The 20,767-nt window shown below is 33.6% G+C and overlaps 1 protein-coding gene across 1 annotated transcript; it reads left to right on the forward strand.

The window, feature by feature from the left end:
• Positions 1-740: 740 nt before the first annotated feature.
• On the forward strand, positions 741-11,560 carry LOC133197728 (ATPase family AAA domain-containing protein 3-A-like). Its single transcript, XM_061333907.1, has 15 exons — positions 741-1,003; positions 1,206-1,282; positions 1,683-1,844; positions 2,634-2,703; positions 2,844-3,009; positions 3,179-3,248; positions 3,562-3,717; positions 3,867-3,923; positions 4,056-4,181; positions 5,072-5,196; positions 7,742-7,793; positions 7,903-7,973; positions 8,731-8,898; positions 9,435-9,540; positions 10,697-11,560. The coding sequence occupies exons 1-15, from the start codon at positions 811-813 to the stop codon at positions 10,994-10,996; spliced, it is 1,899 nt and encodes a 632-aa protein (XP_061189891.1). The 5' UTR covers positions 741-810; the 3' UTR covers positions 10,997-11,560.
• Positions 11,561-20,767: the final 9,207 nt, after the last annotated feature.

Consider the following 20,767-nt stretch of genomic DNA (forward strand, 5'->3'; position numbering starts at 1 on the left):
ACCTAGGAATGTACACTACCAGGACATTTATTTGATGTGATTTTCTTATGTATATGTGACACAGTGAAATTTGTAATTATTTTCATCAATTTATTATGATGAATTAATTTATTGTTTTCATTAATGTTTATCAAATTATTTGCAACACATGAGTTTATTTGATATGAATATATTTATAGTACTGTAAGTTACTTTCTAAGTTACTTTTATTTAAAGTGGAAAAGCATTTTTATTTTGGACGGCTTCGTTTCTAAATTGTTTCAGCGCAATATACATTTTTTGACTTGAGCTTCTAAAATGCTGGAAAATGCTCCATTTCGAGCCATTTCTACAATTTTTTCTCTCTAATGCGAGGGGGACATCTCTTCCATACCCTCCCCCTTCGGGCCTCAACCCCCCCAAACCACCACCACCACTTCTGGGTCCGCCACTGGGAAATCTTGCCATTTGTAAAATTTATTTTAAGTCTAGGACCAAACATTTTTAAATACTTGATATTCTATGTCAAAGTTAACATTTAACATTATTGATTTAATACAATTTTGCCAATATTTTTTATGCTTTGAAATAACATATTGATTATATTCCTCAGTAATAATGATATAATGATATCTAAACAGATATATTAATATATTATTGATCTTTTTTTCTCTGTAATGAACAAATGAACTCCTGATCTAATCGGATTCTTGACATTATTGCTTTGGCTATTACTCAATTTCCGGTTTAGTGTACGCATGTTCGTAATTTTAGTACTACACGTGAGTTTTGTAATAAAGTGCCGATCGCAAACAAACACATCGAATAAAGATGTCATGGCTTTTTGGAATGGGAGGTGGGGGACAGGGACCCCCACAAGTCCCCATCCCACCTCCAGGAGGTGATGGGAAGGGAGGTTCTGAGCCGCCAAAGCAAATGACGAAGTCGGAGATGGAAGCCTATAGATTTGACTCTGCAGCTCTAGAACGTGCAGCACAGGCTGCTAGAGAGCTAGAAAAATCAAGTAAGTGTCTCAGTTATTATTTTTGTGACTTTGGATTTAATTTTCATTAGTTTATTATTAAATATAGTGCAAAGCAGTCCAAAATTGTGGAAAATATTTTTCTGATGAAATGGTTTCACGCCTGTCAAACGGTTCAAGGTTATCAAGTAATTCGCGAATCTTTAAGAGACTTAGAATAACTGTGACTACTTTCATGACTTAGGAAATGCCAAGGAAGCACTGGATTTGTCAAAAATGCAGGAAGAAACGAAACAAATTGAAGCGAAGGCGAAATCGAAGGTAAAAATAAATGCAAAGGTTTTGATCAGTTTATCAGCTGTTGATGTCAAGAAACGCGGTTCACAGTGGGAGAGGTGTGTGATGCAACGGAGAAAATAAAGTTCAGAATAGACATAAACAGCTTTTAAAAAGATATATAGTTGTAGAAAAAAATTAAAAACTTGACAAAGAGCATGAACATTAGAGAAGAATATTTAATCCGAATTTCCTTAAAGTAAATGAATCATTTGGGTGCTAGTGAAAACTGCACCTGATGAAAATGACACTCCACAATTATGAAAATGGCACTTAAGATTATGCAAAACAGCATATTCAACATATAATTCAGTCATTTTACACATTAAGCCATTTAATGGCTGTGTGCAAATGTTTGATAAGAGCTGCATGGTGTGAATTTTAGGAAATGGAAGCTCATATTGAACAAATGAAACTCCAAGCAATAAAAGTCCAAGAAGAGGAGAGGAGAAAAACAATGTCTAAAGAAGCCGAGCTTCACCAACAGAAAGCACAGTACCAGGATCAGCTGGCGCGTCGGAGATACGACGATCAACTCTCACAACAGGTAATGACCTTCTCACTGAGCAGGTAGTTAACGGCCAACTGGCGCGTCGGAGATACGACAATCAACTCTCACAGCAGATAATGACCATCTCACTAAAAAGGTATTTAACGACCAACTGGTGTGTCGGAGATACTATGATCAACTCTCACAACAGGTAATGACCATCTCACTGAGCAGGTATTTAATGACAGGGTTGTCCCTAAGAGCAGGGGGCATTAAAAGAGTAGAAGGAAATCTGGGGTTCTCCTAACAGGGAAGTGAGGAGGAATACCAAAGTAACCGGGGGATTAAGTCATTATAGGAGGAGAAATTCCCTGGCCCCTGGGTCTTAGGGACAACCCTGAATGACCAACTGGAGTGTCAGAGATATAACCATCAATTTTCACAGCAGGTAATGACCATCTCACTGAGCAGGTATTTAACGACCAACTGGCTTTAAAAGAGTCCATCAGATCAACTCAGACAACATTGAGTATTGAATTGGTACGGAATTGAGAATTCTGTGTCTGGTAAAATACAGATTCAGTCAAACCTTTTTATCTCAAAGTTGACTGGATTTGGGATTAAACTTAAAAATATTGTTGAATTCAGGATAACTGTGTAAAAAAACATGAAGAAAAAGTTGTTGGGACTGTCAGATCACTTCAACATTTCCATGATATTTGAGATAATTGTGTTGGAGACAAAGAAGTTCAACTGTATAGAATACATAATGTAGTATTGCATTTCTTGATTATATAAGTTGTAAAAAATGGCACAGTAGATTCATGTTTTTGTGTTTTTTGCTAGGCAAGACTGCAGGAGGAAAATCTTAGAAAACAGGAAGAATCGGTAGCTAAACAGGAACAAATGAGAAAAGGTACGCACTGGACAAGGATTACAAAGAATTGGTAGAAAACGTTCATAGAGATTGGAATTGTTATGTATGAAATAAAAGAATATAAATAATTAAAGTATGGATTTAAACTTTAATTCGATTATGTAAATGATCTAATGCAGCCACACTGGAGCATGAATTTGATCTCAGGAGGAAAAATGAGCAAGCCAGGATAGAGGCAGAAATGAAAGCTCGGGGTCAGATGGAGAGAGAGAACATTGATCTGATAAAGGAACAAATCAGGCTGAAGGCAAAGGAGAAAAGAGAGACTGTCTTAGAATCCATCAAGTATGATTTTAAACACACATTTTAATAATGTTGAGATATTCTTAAAAGGCAACAAAATTTTATATGAATCATTTCATGAATATCACTTTATATTGAATCATGCAACTTTAATTATACAGAAAACAAAATTAGCATCCTAAACATAATGGCAAACCTACTTTAACTTCAGGACAGCCGGTTCAGTGCTTGGTACAGGATTTCAGGCCTTCATAACAGATAAAGACAAAGTGGCAGCTACAGTATGTAAACCTTGTCAGTAATGAGCTGATTCTGGGCAAATGAGATTTGTAGTGGGTCTTAGAGCATACATTATATGAGTGGTTGAAGCACTATAGCTGAAAAAAGACTAATTTAAAAAAAAGGATATTTATTTTTGACTGAAAAAAAATTGCATGTATCCCAGAGTACCCAAATGTTAATACATTCAATCTTTGTATATAGATACATAAAAGAAGAATTTAGTGTAATGTTCTTTCTGTAATAAACTATCTCTAATAATTAGTAGGGAATTATTAAATAATATGTAAAATAGAGTCCTGATTACATTCCTAGGCTGTCGGGCTAACAATGGCAGCTGTGGGGATATACGCAGCCAAGCATGGTACTGGTGTGGCTGCACGTTACATTGAGGCCAGGCTGGGCAAACCGTCACTGGTCCGAGAAACCTCCCGACTGACTGTAGGCGAGGTCATCAAACACCCAATAAAGGTCAGAATGACAGAAGATAAATTTTAACATGAATATCCCATCCAATTCTGACTGGTCATACACATTATGTGATGAGAATGAAAGTGTGGTATTCTGTATTTCAGCCAGTTTGCATTTGTTGTTCAGTATAGACTTGTATTTATTTTCAGACAATCAAGAGGATTGTCAATAAACCTGAAGACGCACTGAAAGGAATTATTTTAAAAGTAAGCCTATATATATATATATATATATATATATATATAAAAGTGAGAATACATGGGGCAAAGAAGAATTTTAATCTGGTTTTATGCCAAAAAAATTGTCAGTGAGTATATCTTATTTTTTTTTTGCTTCAGCCAGAACTTGAAGAAAGACTTAGAGATGTTGCCATAGCAACTAGGCATACAAAGAAAAATAAAGGATTTTACAGAAATTTGTTGATGTATGGCCCCCCTGGAACAGGAAAGACAATGTTTGCCAAGGTATGGTGTTTAGGGCATGGCAGAGTTGTCTCTCTTTATTCTTTTGAAAAATATATTGTTTTTTGATCACTAAAATTTATTCATCACTTTTTAGGAACAACCAAAAATATTTCATATATCTGAAAGCATTTAAATAGATGTAAGACTTAAATTATCATGTAGCAATAAGTTTCATAATGTGTCTTCTATAAAATAATGAAAGTGGAGTATTACATTATCTTTACAATTTTTTTTTTTACCAAAAGCTTAAGAAGTAATTCATTTATCAGAGGAATTTTTGGAGAATATAACCAATGGTGGAGAGATTTTTTGGAAAATAAAAACAAAGCCTGAAGGGCAAAGTTTTCATTATGTAAAAAAATCTCAAGATTGAAGGATATATTTTCCAACAATTCTGACAACAGGGAATTATTTCCATTCTGTTACGGCAAGTTTTTTAAACTCCTATAAATAGAACAGGAGAAGCTGGATTACAGTGTTATCGGAACAGAAGCATCTTGTGATGTTGTAATTGAATGCTACTTCTTGTTCATTTGGATTTCACACAGTAGAAAAACTCCTGTGTAATCCGAATCCAAAGTAAACTTTTTTCCACCAATTTTTCTCACAATCAGAAGAAGCCTTGATCCCTTTCCCAAATGAACACAGTCAAAATTAGAGGAAACCTATTTAAAATTTCTGATAATTTGTTGATGATGTTTTTGATTTTTTGGAGATTAATAGCCACAACATTTCTTTGACCTTCTCAATAACCGTAAATGAATATCAATCATATGTGATACAGGAACAATTTGTTAGTATGCCTTTTTCATTTCAAGGTGAACTATTGATGACAATACTATTTAAATATCTTTGTTATGAAAATTGATGTGATATGTTGTTAATTCTAGAGCCTTGCCCAACACTCTGGAATGGACTACGCCATAATGACAGGGGGAGATGTAGCCCCCATGGGCAAGGAGGGGGTCACTGCCATGCACAAAGTGTTTGATTGGGCCAAGGCCAGCAGGAGAGGGTAAGATTTCAATCTGAAAAAATAAAAAAAAAGTGAAAATTAAGGTTACCATTTCAGTTGTTTTTACTATGACAAGAATTATTTATTTCAGGATTTATTTGAAGCATTAAGGACATACGCAACGTAGTTTGTACTTTATTGTCTTTTACCCTGGAGTTGAAGAGTTCCAATACTTAAAGGAACTGTTTGCTACATTTTAATGTCTATATATGATGTTGAACACTCCTTAAACAAGTTTGGATAAACAAAACATCTAGAATATATGCTTAGAAATTTTTGTATATTTTTCTTTGAATTATACAAGAATTTTCTTCAATTTATATCTTTTCAAAACCTCTGGTAATGCATGTTTATTTTTTGTCTACGAACATCTCATGGCACTTTAATCTTTAATTAAGAATATCTTGAAAAATTATCAGTGGGTAAGGTACTTTACGTATGTCCTTAACAATTATATTTGAATTTCTAGAGAAGTCAAGGAAAATTGAACTACATATAATATGTGTTTGGTATTCATTTCCTTCATTTCTTAATCATATTGTTCTCTGTCTTTAAGATGAGGTAGGTATATACGAGGGGTTATCAAAAAGTTCGTGGACTAGCGTCATAAAATTAAAACCGCTGAAGATACATCAATGAATTTTTAAACATTAAATAAGCATCTTCTTTTCTATCTGTAAAATAAACTATAAATCATAAGTTTTATTTTTTAGTGAATTGTAAATGTTTTTGTAAGCAATGGTATGTCGAGGCGGCGCAACCTCGAACATGACGTATTTTCTACCTGAGTGTAACTGTGAAAAACTCTTCTAATATGGGCATTTGTCATCAGAAAATCCCATTAATTCACTCGTGTGATATGACACAAATTTTCCGTAAAAGTTGCAATTTTTACCTCATTCTGTATGTTCTATGAAATTTCATCGTAAATTTTATAGGGAATATCCAAACAATAAAGGGGTTAAAAATGACGTCGAAAGGGGGGTAGGGTGTCATTTTACAACATTCTATAAAGTTTCAGCCCCTGGAAAACCTGACATAGACCTAGAAAATGTTAAAACAGGCTACAGAGAAATAAAATACACCCAGAGTACAGTGTACTTGTGTTTAAATACCAAAACAGATTCAGCAAGAAAAGAGACACACGGTTAATGTCGATTTGTAGTCAGGGTGTCCAAAGTCAGACACGTCGAAAAGCGACGTTGATCATTGGTTGACCTTGAACTCAGGCAAGAAAATAATGCTGGCAAAATCAAGCGAGGATTTTTTCCTATGTATAGATTTAATATTTACAATATTAATGCATTGAAATCAGGTGTTCATGACATTGTGAAGTCATATAAACAAGACGGGATAAGGTCTTTACTTTACTCCAGAGAATCTCATCAAGATAAGTGTATTGAGGCAGAGGGAGCGGGCATTGAGAAATAATGACGTTGTCGGACTTCATGAAACTAAACGGCGACAGCGCCGAGTGATCATATAATGCCCTTTTTATTTAATGATAATTTGGCAAATTATCAACATATCAAGCTGAAATTTTCAACACTTCTTAAACTTTTGTTGTTTTATGTTCCCTACAAATTTTGTAATCAAAAACTACATAGTATTAATTTTATCGCATCAGTCCACGAACTTTTTGATAACCCCTCGTAAGTCACATTGTACTGTTTATTAATGAGATGGTAACTGTTTCTATTTCTAGGGTACTGTTATTTGTAGATGAGATGGTGACTTTTATTTTTAGGGTACTGTTATTTGTAGATGAGATGGTAACTGTTTCTATTTTTAGGGTACTGTTATTTGTTAATGAGATGGTAACTGTTTCTATTTCTAGGGTACTGTTATTTGTAGATGAGATGGTGACTTTTATTTTTAGGGTACTGTTATTTGTAGATGAAATGGTAACTGTTTCTATTTTTAGGGTACTGTTATTTGTTGATGAGATGGTAACTGTTTCTATTTAGAGGGTACTGTTATTTGTAGATGAGATGGTAACTGTTTCTATATTTAGGGTACTGTTATTTGTTGATGAGATGGTAACTGTTTCTATTTTTAGGGTACTTTTATTTGTAGATGAGATGGTAACTGTTTTTATTTTTAGGGTACTGTTATTTGTTGATGAGATGGTAACTTTCTATTTAGAGGGTACTGTTATTTGTAGATGAGATGGTAACTGTTTCTATTTTAGGGTACTGTTATTTGTTGATGAAATGGTAACTGTTTCTATTTTAGGGTACTGTTATTTGTTGATGAAATGGTAACTGTTTCTATTTTAGGGTACTGTTATTTGTTGATGAGGTGGTAACTTTCTATTTAGAGGGTACTGTTATTTGTAGATGAGATAGTAACTGTTTCTATTTTAGGGTACTGTTATTTGTTGATGAAATGGTAACTGTTTCTATTTTAGGGTACTGTTATTTGTTGATGAGATGGTAACTGTTTCTATTTATAGGATACTGTTATTTGTAGATGAGATGGTAACTGTTTCTATTTTTAAGGTACTGTTATTTGTTGATGTGATGGTAACTGTTTCTATTTTTAGGGTACTGTTATTTGTTGATGAAGCAGATGCCTTTCTTAGAAAAAGAAACAAGGTACACATACATATACTTGAACAATACAAATAAGCAGAAATATCTCCTTCATTGTTTGACTGTAAAGCCCTCTATTACTGATGCCTGTAATCTGAATCTGTCATTACAGGAACTCATCAGTGAAGACATGAGAGCCACGTTGAATGCATTCCTATACTGTACAGGAGAACAGTCCAACAAGTTTGTGTCATTTTGATTCTATGATCCCCTGTGGACAAATATTTTTTGCACTTCATGGTTACTGCTTATTTAAAAAAAACAAAGATATTTGTATATGATTATATGCTTCCTGATTCTTTCATTTACAAAGCATTCTTGCATATAATTGCTGTGTATTTGATATGCAAGTAAACATTCTGTATATTTGTGCTCGAGGAAAGTTACAAGCATTAATCTTTATTTTTACTCGATGCAGAACATGAATCTGACAGAAAAAGAGTTAAAACTTGTTACAACTTGGTCGGCATAACTTTTATCTGTACATTTATGAGGTTTGACATTAACTCTTATGAGTATTGGACCAGTCAGGATACTCCTATATTTTTACTAGCTCAGACTATAGAACCACTAGCAATGACTGTGTCAGGATCAACTACAGTTTTTGATAGGCTGTTTAATAAACAAAGCTATTTTTAACAATACAGCTGCGACCCTGTATATTACAGTTTGGCAGAAAATAGCAACTGTGTCATGTTGGGAAATTTTCCTTTACATAGTGATGGCTGGGAATTTATAAATAATAAAATAAGTTAAAATATTTATTACGAAAGTCCAAAATAGGGGTTTACATTTATTTTATCCACACAACCAGTCGGTTTAGTTCACATACATTTTACACGACCAGACCACTCATTTACTAGACTGGCTCTGTCAGACTTTTCTTAGTGCCGAACTCTGATTTACTGTAAGTTAACAAAGTGACATTTTTTACCTTTAGATTTATGTTGGTATTAGCAAGTAACCAACCAGAGCAGTTTGACTGGGCAATTAACGACAGAATTGATGAAATGGTCGAGTTCAGTGTCCCTACGCTGGATGAGAGAGAGCGATTGGTCAGGCTCTACTTTGAACGATTTGTCCTTAAACCTTCAATGGAGGACAAAAGGTTAATTCTATTAATGTATATGCAGCATTAGAGAAAGGCTACATAAGAATTCACTACTCTTTCATAGTTTGTAACAACATTCCTGTAAAAAATTCCTGTAAAGAAGATCTTTATATTTTCTTAACCTTTATGAGTAAATATGTGGGCTTAATCAAGGAGGCTGTTAAATATTTTTCCGTGTTAAAAATTGGGGGGGGGGGTTATCACTAGAGCTTATTTGGCAGTAAGACAGGTTTATTTACTGTTTGCCGATGTCAGTTGTTAGAGCACCTGTTTAACAGTTCTCAAATCCAGTTTAAATATAAGTTAAGGCCAAGGCATGATTTTTGTTCATATATGTATATTTGGAGTATTAAAAGACATTTAAATGTGGTAGTAGGAAAGATTTAACCAGGAGCTGGGGTTCAAATTTTAGTCTTGCTTCTTCGACTTTCTCTTTTCTGTTTCCCTTAGATTGTCTTAAATGTTATATTGAATTTGTGAGTTTTATATTCATTGCCTTGAATCCAGTGTTTATTTTGATGTTTTATTGATAGGTTAAAGCTGGCAGAGTTTGACTACAGTGCTAAGTGTACGGAGATATCCTTAAAAACAGAGGGCCTGTCAGGAAGAGAGATTTCAAAGCTGGGAGTAGCCTGGCAGGTAAGAGATACTAATTCTGTACAGTTAAGGAAGTCATCACAGTTAAGGAAGTTATCACAGCTAAGGAAGTTATCACAGTTATAGACGATAACACATTAAGGAAGTTATCACAACTAAGGAAGTTATTACAGTTATAGACGTTAACACATTAAGGAAGTTATCACAACTAAGGAAGTTATCACAGTTATAGACGTTAACACATTAAGGAAGTTATCACAACTAAGGAAGTTAACACAGTTATAGACGTTATTACATTAAGAAAGTTATCACAACTAAGGAAGTTATTACAGTTATAGACGTTAACACATTAAGGAAGTTATCACAACTAAGGAAGTTATCACAGTTATAGACGTTAACACATTAAGGAAGTTATCACAACTAAGGAAGTTAACACAGTTATAGACGTTATTACATTAAGGAAGTTATCACAACTAAGGAAGTTATCACAACTAAGGAAGTTATCACAACTAAGGAAGTTAACACAGTTATAGAAATGAACACAACTATAGAAGTCAACACAGCAAAGAAAGTTACACAGCTATAGAAATGAACACAGCTAAGGAGGTTAACACAGCTAAGGAAGTTAAGGTGATAGCTGGTGTTGACAGCAGCCTGTAAACCAACTTTGCAAGAAAAAGCTGCAGAGTTGTCTGCACATCTTTTGATACAAACCCTTTATTATCCCATTGCAACAGAGCTGGAGGGGATATGTTATGAATTTGTGTGTGTGTGTGTGTTAGTGAGCACTTGTGTGTTTGTTAAAGAGTGGGTGACTGTGCAATAGAAGTAATAATTTACATTGGGATTGATATTTGCTGACTCCCTTGGGATGGGATGCTCTCCTATGGGATGTGCTTGTTTGTGTATTAAAGTCTAATGTGTCATTAAGTATTGAAAATTGTCAGTTGGAGAAAGATTTTAGACTGATAAATCCTGATTAAAAGTTGCAGTGAATAACAGTTAAAAGCACTGTGTTTATGTTTAAAACTTGAAATCATCCTGGCATAGAATTAATGAGATATTTTTCTTCCTAATGGTTGATAGGTTGAAAAATATCCTTGAAGGTAAACGTCACCTCTAGACTTGGTATTGAAGATGTTTATCAGATGGGGGAGAAATTTCATGTTTATTTGTGTGAGGTTTTTCTTATTTGTAGGCAACGGCCTATGCCTCAGAGGATGGTATTCTAACAGAGCAGATGATTGATGATCGGGTTGATGATGCCGTCAGACAACACAAGAAGAAAGATCTTTGGCAACTCGAACAAGAGAAAAAAGAAGAACTAGAACTTGGTACAGCATACACATCAGAGAAAGACATGGCAGCTGATTTAACGGCTCCACAGAGCAAGCCAGGGGCAGACCAAACTAAAAAATTGAAAGCTGAGGCTGACCTCAGTAAAAAACAATCAAAAGATCAGATAGACAAAAGTTCAAAACCTCTAGAACCTAGCTAACAATAGTGCAACTGTAGAGAAATAAGTTTAATGAACTTCAATTTCTTTCAGTCCGTTAAAGAATTGGAAGCAAATAATATATAATAAGCTTAACGTGGTTGTTCTGTCAATTAATAAGGATATGTATGGCAACCAGTGTTAAAACCTAAATGAGAATATTGGTGAATATTCCATAAAATTAGAACTATATAGGTTATTTATAAGTATTTGCCATGTAGTAGATAGTTGTTTGATGTGCTTGGAGAGTCTGACTGTTTAGTTTTTATTTCGCAGCGAAAGAAAATAAGAGAATCTGTTGCAGAATTAGTATGTGTTAGGTATGTCCAAAGATTGTCTGCAATTCAGAATTACTGTCAAGATAAGAGTTCAGTGATAGGTGTATACATGTAATTATGTGTGAAGTGTTAGATTTTTAAACTGTCATGTGGATTTCAGTTTTTGTGAAAATCAGTTGTTTTAGGACAGATGTCAGGAAAATTTGTTTTCTCAAAATCTAATACATGTATATACATATTCATCTTCACACACTAATCAGATAAAAAATGAATTGTAAAATTAATGTATGAATAATAATACGTTTGAATATATAATTATATACAATGTATATTGTAGCTTTTCATATTATATAAACATTAGTATGTGAAAAACACATCTAATTTCATTTTGAAGCAATATGAGCTGCATTTTTGAGAATTTTATTTTGCTGTTACAAATGTGCTATCATGATAAATCTGTATGTAATTTAATCCTTTTTGATCAATTAGACTAAAGTGAAGTATTAAAGAACCACGCACGCTAACTATCGATTCCTGCCTACATTTTACAACCATTTAATTCAATACTAATGGCAATTTGGCTATAAAATCTTTGTTGAATGCAAAGAAGAGTTCAATGGTAATTTCTTAATAATTTTAATACCAGTGTTAAATAGTTAATTACTCTTTATGTCAGCTCTTTTTATAAGGAGGGTAGATGATGTTTTCCATTGAAATCAGGCTTGAAAGCATCAGCATATTTTAAAATAATCTTGGATATGGATAAATGTTCTTTAAATCTTTTCTTATGTTTTACACATATATAATTAAACATATGTAATTGATTAAATAAAACGTTTTAGTCGTAAACCCTTTCGAAATTGGTGAAAAAATGAGCATTTTTGTCGTTTTTTGTCTGTAAACATATGTTCCCCCCTGTGAAACACAAAAAGCTTTGGTATGAATTTGTGAAATAACAATTCATATTATCCGTAAAAAGGAATTTTTGTTTCACGGGGGGAAAGATGTTTCAAAAATATTTTCCGTTTTCCGTTGATTTCTATAGTGAAAAACACAAGTTTTACCAAAATTATAAAGTTATCCCTCTTTGTTTTCCCAAATAAGTTATGTTTTATGAAAATTCTTATAAATATCTATATGAATATGAAAAATCATTTAAATATGTTAACTTTTGAAAATTAACTTGGAGGTAGGCGGGAGAACAATACTATCGTTCGCAGTTCTTTTTTCTAGAAGAGAGATTTCTGTACAGTGGAATGTAGAGTAATTATTATAAAAGAAGTCAGTATTGTACAGGACGACAATAATGTAATTTCACTTCAGTCAAAGTTTTTAAATAGTAACTCTTCTTCCATCACAAATATGAACAACAGAAGTTTAAATTTCTGTCATTCAAATAGTTAATTACATGTACAATGTTGCAACAAACATTTCAGACGTCAAAGTTGCAGCTCATTTGCTTTAAGCATTGTATGATTGACAGTGTGAGTGACTTCATAAAATCAGTCAAACAGTTTGCTTTTCATTTGTTCCAGCTAGGGTACTTTAAATCCAACTCCTTTCATTCACATGTCGACACAATATAAACTGAAAGGATAAAGAAACGCAGGGTAACATAATCTGCGAAATATTTTTGACTGAGTGGCCGAAAATTATGAAAACTGGTCAGAGGTACATGTATATCTTGATTACTGTGCACTAAAATTGGTGTTTAAAATTACTCAACCGTGAAATGTATGACATCACGTGGGGAAAGTGGTCAAAAACGTGCATATCGATGATGACAATATTGTTGACACATTTTGTAGTACCACTTGATGCACTGGAGATATACACATCGTTTTTCCATATTTACAGTCAATATGAATTCCTTATAATCATGTAGGGCTGACAGAAGTTCCATTGGGTCAAGTAATTGTATTGCCTAATTGAAGAAAAAGGCAACAGCATGTTGTTGTGCAGTTTGTTATTAATTTTTCCACAGAAAAAAAAAGTTTTATCCCTTGTCGGAGAGGAACTGGAATGGTTTCCAACCATTGACGTTGGCGCGTAACAACGCCACTTCAAAACTGGGCTTTTCATATAGTGCCACTCGTGTAATCGCTTCGGCATTACCACTGAAACCGATATAATACAGTAGGCAATCATAATCACTGAAATCGATATAATACAGTAGACAATCATAATCGTTACATTCACCCTAAACTGAAAGAAACTGACTGCTCTATTTTGGTTCGTGAGCTTGTCAACTTTACGTCGGTGTTACTCTCACTCGCGCACGTGTGCATCGTATGCCTACTTTTTCAGCATGCATGTTCACCCCTGGGAAAATGTAGCCAGAGGTTGTCAAGACATTGTTGCAAACATTCGCATTTACCAAATCAGATGGATTCCTTATATGCTATCCCCTTCTCCAATAAAAAATCTTTGGGATTAAGTGGACCATAGGGTGTTACATGTAAGGCGTCCAGCTACTCTTTTCCAACTAAGGAGCTGCCCTTTCGGAAGGGTAAATTAATATCCCAATGAGAAAGATAAATGCACTTATGAACTCCTTGCAGAGGAGAATCTTAGGCTGTTAGAGATGCGCCTAGCAGATCATGAAAATTTTATTTTCACTTTTGGGGGGTACAGTCATATTAATTTCAATAACCATCAGTAACATAATTATCAGTCAAAATCGAATGAGATCTTGGTAACTTTCTGATTAAAGATGAGTTTAAATGTTATAGATAACAATACTGGAAAATACTTTCGAAAAAAAATAGAAGTAATTCACTTCAAAAGTTTACCCTGCGTTTCTTTTTCCTTTCAGTATATAATGATGAACTTGATATAAAAAACACCACAGAATTTGTTAATCTGTTTCATATTTGGATGTTTTGCTATCAAACTATAGACGGTAAAGGGAAGCCATCAACCGATAATTGTTAGCGTCTCAATATCAGTTGGCAAGGTCGTCGGACAATTTTGAAAGCAAATATTTTAGTGGAATTTTTCTTGTGATGATATAGCAACACGATAATTAAGGAGTGCTTAATTACCGGAATTAGTGAGTGTGTGCTTATATTCTACAGCCCATTCAATTCATTCGTATCTGAATACTGGGATTAGATAATGTTTTTAAAAAATCAATAAAAGTTTACTTGGTGTTATTCAGATTTCAGACAGATTTTTCTGATTATTAATGTGAAAGTGCATAATCTAGCTAAATTCGTAAACTAGGAACAGCAATGAAATAAATAAAAGGCAAGAATCTGATTTAGTTTTAAAACTGCAAGAAAACGCTAATGACATTAGTGGGATGTATGGTACTGAAAAGAGAAATTCATGTAAACTTATCTGTAAGTTTGAATTAATGAAGATGTTTTCAAAGGAATGATTAAGAAGTTCTTAAGTTGGTGAGAATATATCTCGAAACTCTCTTAATCTATTTTACCGCTTTAGCATAAACATGTTAATTTCCTTTGAAAACTGCAAAACTGCGCGTATCACATAGTGGAACTGAAATACTGTTCATAAAATGTTTTATGTTTTTTTCTATGGGTAAATTAAGAAAGACACCTGGCCTACTTAGGATCATGCGATTTTAGCATGTGAACAGACAGTTTCCGGTCCTCCATTAGTGAAGACCTCTTCTGCTACTTCCTGGGACCACTCAGCAGTTTATCAAGAGCTGCATTATCGCTAAGACGAACAATCTCCAATTTCACATCCATGAAAGATCTATATAGGACCAAGGTTATGTTTTTGTTTATCATTGCATCAGAATTTAATATAAAAACATTCTTGGTTTTTATTTCAGGGAACGAAAGTTTACTTGCTTAGATTGACTTAAGCTAGTGCTGTTTAACAAAGGAAGCAGACCTTCCTGAAAATGCAAAAATAGGTACAATACGTACTTGTAATGTGTATTGGTATTGCCTATAACTGTATTTACTATGTTAAGTTATTGCTAAAAAAACATTAGATCTGAGAATTTACAAAAGGTCATATACACTCTAAATGACGTCACCTTTATTTCATTGAATAGTCTTCGAGTCAAAGGTGTCAAGGTTACATTTTTAGATAGTTAAAAATGTCGATATATAAACGACTTGTGGATTTTTTGTCTGCCCATTCTTCATTAAAGTACTTTTTCATTTTACGCTAGTATGTATTATAATCAGTATGTGTACATACAGCAATTAAAGATATGACTTAATAAAGCATATTATACTGACAGCAGAAAACGGTGATCTGATGATAATCATTAAAATTTTTCGTAAAATAGAAAATATCCCAATATATGCAAGATGCAATTTACTTTTAAGTAATGTTAACACGCAACTTATTTCAATCAGAATGCAAAAATGACTTCTTAAGTTTGTAATGAAAAGAAACGCTTAAGATTCGGAGGTTAATTGTTGTCAAGCTGCTTTTATGTTGTAAATTTTTAATTTACTAGGTGGAGGCAAATACAAAAATGTACAACATGATAACTTGTAATAATGGTGTAAATTTTGCATGTACTTCCACCTCTGTCAGTAAATTTATATTCTTGGCATCTGCAAAGATACTAATAGTTTTTATATTATCATATGTAACAATGCATATTCACAGAAAATGTCCATGAAATAATTACGTTTGAACATAATAAAATAATTTAATAATAATAATAATAATGATAAAATGAAAAAGTAATAATTGAAGTTGCATAAGTTGCACGTCAACATACATGTAATAAGAAACTTGCATGACGACACAAATGCATGTTAATTTTTGAGTGCAAAAAGGTCAAATAATTGAACATGCGGAGTAATTTGAAAATTTCTTCGTTGGCACAAATTTTAATGTATCTATTTAAGATGAAATGAGACTGTGTTTGTTCCAAAAATTTATTTGAACAAAAAATATTGGGGGAGAATAATTTGAAATTTTTTTTCTATCTCTGTATATCAATTAAATTACCATAGACAATGTCGACATTGCAGGTGAAGGAACAGTGATCGATCTCAAAAATAAATAAATAAATAAATAAAAATAAAACAGGGCAATAAACACGGACCCCTACAATTCCAGAGAAAGGATCAGGTGCCTAGGAGGAGTGAGCATTCCCTGTCTTACACACGTCGGCTAGTTCTGTCGAAATGCAATTATATAGATATATGTCAACATGTTTTGGAGTAGCTCCACAATTTTCTCTTCTTCAACACACAGCATGCATTATATTTATATAGTGTATCGACATGTAACTTGTTTATATCGACATGCAACTTATTTTTTCTTTTATTTGTGTATCTATTTATTTATAGTCATTTGACATATTTGCTGAATATGAATTATTATTCATACAGAAAAGCTAAAATTATTGGTATTTTTCTTACCTGTAAAGAGAAAATGAAAAGGTAAAGAAAGCGAGCAGTCAGCAGTGATATAATTCATAAACCCATGAAACAAATCATGAAGAGGGCAAAACAACACTGGATAAAAGTGGGTGGAATCAGGTCCATAAGAGAAGTAAGCATCCCCTGTTGACTGGTCACATACGCTGTGTGCCCTCTGTGTTGAATTAGATAAGCGGAATAGTCATTTTTGCGATCAATGGGGGGGGGGGGTATGTCAGTCAAAATACGTCCCAGTGATAGGTTATATTTGAAAATAAAAGTTTCCAAGAATGAACAGCTTAGGATATCTACAGAACTTGTTCTCGGCTTTATTTCATAATGTAAGAACTGTTTGAGTAATATTTATTTTTTACCAAGAAAAAATACTGAAATAAATAGTACTTGGAACAATTAATCTCTAAATCTTTCAAGGCATTATCCTCATGATCTTCTACAGTGTTGAAATTGTTGCAAAAATATTACTATTATTTAATGTTCAATCTTGAATATAAATAAATTTCCAAACTCCTAGCAACAAATTACTTTTATTTGAAATTTACTGATCCGCACATTTAAAACAAGAGATAGCACTTAGGATAACTTATCAAATTCAAAAGAAAATATCAAGATAATGCAATAGGGTCTGACACCACCTTTCTTTTTCTAGATTTACTATGAAAGTATTAGGTAAATGATATTTATGGATTGAGGAAAATTCGAATCAATTGACAAATTGAAATGTCATAGACGTTGAATGAACTTTTAAAGCATACAAAGAAAAATAACAACAATCAAAGTAATTGCGCAGGTATTTATGATTATATCTGACTGGGACGAGGGAGGTCCATACTAATACACATTAGTTCAATACGTCAATGCGTAATATTGTATAAAGTGTAGAGTTATAATGTTTCATAAGTTTTTAGCTCACCTGAGCCGAAGGCTCAATTGAGCTTTTTTGATCAAAGAGTGTCCGGTATCTGTCTGTCGTCTGTTAACTCTTCACACTCTCGACTTCTTCTCAAGATCCACTGGGCCAATTTCAACCAAACTTGCCACAAAGCATCCTTGGGTAAAGGGAATTTGAGTTTGTTCACAGCAAGTCCTCTTTGAAGGGAAGATAATTAAGAATTCGTGAAAATTTGGTTGCATCTTTTTAAAATCTTCTTCTCAAGAACCACTGGGCAAAAAAAGATGATACTGAAAATGAAAGCTTCATTATATACTCTAGATTCAAGTTTGTTCATATCCTGAACCCCACGGGTAGGGCGGGGCCACAAGAGGGGGTCGAAGTTTTACGTAGGAAATGTTTTTAAAAATCTTATTCTTGAGAACAGCAAAGACATGATTAGTCATATTGAAATAGAAGTATCCTGAGGTAGTGCAGATTCAAGTTTGTTCCAATCATGACTCCTGGGGGTAGGGCAGGGCCACAATAAGGGGTCATAGTTTACCATAGGAATATATAGGAAATATCTATAAAAATCTACTCAAGAACAGCTAATTTAAGCCATTATTAGTCATATTATTACTGAAGTATCATCAGGTAGTGTAGATTCAAGCTTGTTCAAATCATGACCCCCCCCCCCCCCCCCCCCCGGGTAGGACGGAGCCAAAACAGTGGGTCAAAGTTTTACAAAGGATTATATAGGTGTAATGGTTAAAGGGCATTTGAGTAAAACACATTGAAGACTTTAAGTAATAAAATTACCTAACAACCCTTGGAATGGATTTTCCAAACCAAAGGGTAAACCAAAGGCAAATCTTTGGGAAAGTCAGGCATTCAGAAGCTAGCTGAAGAAGTTGGATATTGAATCAGCAATAAAGAAGTTAAGGTATTCCATCCCTAATAACAACAGATTCGATGAAATTGAATACATAACAGATGTGTAGGTATTGAACACTCAGTATATTTAGACATAATTCTCATTTATTACTATTAGCATGTAAGGGTCGGATTTGTCCATATTTTTGATCTTGAATTTAGTAAGAGTTATCTCCCATTATTTTTTATTAATAAAAAAATCAATTTAAAAACTTATCTGGTAGAAAATGTTTTTCAATTATCATTCTATTTCTTAAGTTTTGATGCATCTGTACACCACAGTATTTATTGATATTCTTATTATTTGAATTTTTATTTTTAAAAAATCGCTTGTGCCCATAGACTTCAATGCAATGTTTGTTAATTAATTACTGCTTAGTTAATTACATTTATGAAACTTCCTCTTGGTAAATCCCTTTCTCACTGTAAAATGCTTTAAATTAATATTAGAGTATTATATACGTAACGTACATTTAAATATAGAGAATTTGGTCCTACTAGGGATAGAAAACCTTAAGGGTAAGAGCAAAAAAAAAAGTATAAAAGTTATAAACACCAATGACAAGTATCCTAAGGAATTGGTGTTAAGTTCTGGGTTTAGTACATCTGAAGAAGATTGAGACACCCGGTTTTTATCTGTCAGTGGGAACCTAGGGGAGAAACAAGGTGCAAGTAGTACCTTACCCAGTCCCCGTCTCTAGATAAGAGAAAATTTAAGTACTGTGTGACATACTCTCAGACAGAGCTGTCTTAATAATCATTCCAATCATTAACTCAGACAGAGTAAAAGGAAAACCTATATATCCCTTGTAAGAACCTGATCATACACGTTACACAGGAAATATCCTTAAAATGTTCTTCTCAAGAACAACAAAGTCATTATTAGTCATATTTATACAGAAGCAAACTTAGGTATTGTAGATCCAAGTTTGTTCAAATCTTGACCCCCAGGGGTTGAGTGCACAACAGGGAAAAAGTTGTGCATTAGGATATATAGGAATCATCCTGAAAAGAATCGTCTGCTCAAGAATAACAAAGCCGTGATTAGTCATATTATTATAGAAGCATACTCAGGTAGTGTAGATTCAAGTTTGTTCAAATTTAGGGTGGATAGGGTGGGGCCACAATGAGAGATCAGAGTTTTACATTTGAAAACATAGGGGAAAAAATCTTTAAAATTCTTCGGTTTAAGAACAGCAAAGCCATGATTTGTAATACTGATATGGAAGCATCCCGAGGTAGTGTAAATTAAAGTTTGCCCCCCCCCCCCCAACGTTCAATACTGGACTGTTTTCTGCTTCTTCCTAGCCAATGTGCTCAGGTGAGCGATGTGGCCAAAGAGCCTCTTGTTTTAATTATTTGTCGTTGTTTTCAGTAACCCTTTAAATGATCTTGGATTTTAGATGCTTTAAACATTGAAGACATTTACAGTTTGTTTGTTTGTTTGTTTTTTGATCAATCATTGTTCGTTATCTTCACATTATTCATTTAATAAATTAAGTTTTCAGGTGAAAAATGAAGGTAAAGATAACGTACAGTGATCATTCTTTGAGGTCTATTTCAGCAATACAAATTATATGAGACCCAACACGGAAAAACAGGGTTGGGATCAGGTACCATGAAGGAGTAAGCATCCCCTGTCGATCGGTCTTATTCGCCATGTTCTCTTGTCATGTTCGGGTTAACGAAAATATATCTACTTTTCTGCTTATCTTAATTGTCTTCATTAAAAAAGTTCACTTCATGACTGAAAAAACCCACTTTATTATATTTACCGACCTTGGCAGGGGGGCACGCGGCGGATGTGACCGGTCGGCAGGGGATGTTCATTCCTCCATGGCAACTGATCCCACCTCTGATGTATTAGAGATCCGTGTTTGCTCTGCTCCTATTTTGTAATGTTTAATGGACTTTTGAGCTCGAATACTGTTCGTTATCTCCACATATTTCATAAGATTCATACATTAGAAAAGAAGAAAAAGATTCATTAGAACTCTGGATTTTCCTTGCAATAAAAGCTATGAATGATCAGAACTCAAAATCACAGGAGTTTTGTTCAATAAAAGCTATGAGTTATCAGAAATAACCTGGGTTTGACCAAAAGTGTTAGCATAGATTCAGTGCCATTTAAAGAAATTTTTCGCAATATAGAGACAATTATTTAGCTATATACATGTTTATACAATGCAGCTAATTTTGTAGGCTAACGTTTTGTAAGCTTGGAGTGAACGTTCGAAAATATTTATTTGTTTATAATAGTATGTTCATGTAATACCGTATGAATCAGTTGTAAATTACCATTTAT

This window comes from Saccostrea echinata, unplaced genomic scaffold (genome assembly GCF_033153115.1).
Source record: "Saccostrea echinata isolate AGI-Se365-2 ecotype Australia unplaced genomic scaffold, CSIRO_AGI_Sech_v1 ptg000030l, whole genome shotgun sequence".
Classification (NCBI taxonomy): Eukaryota; Metazoa; Mollusca; class Bivalvia; order Ostreida; family Ostreidae; genus Saccostrea; species Saccostrea echinata.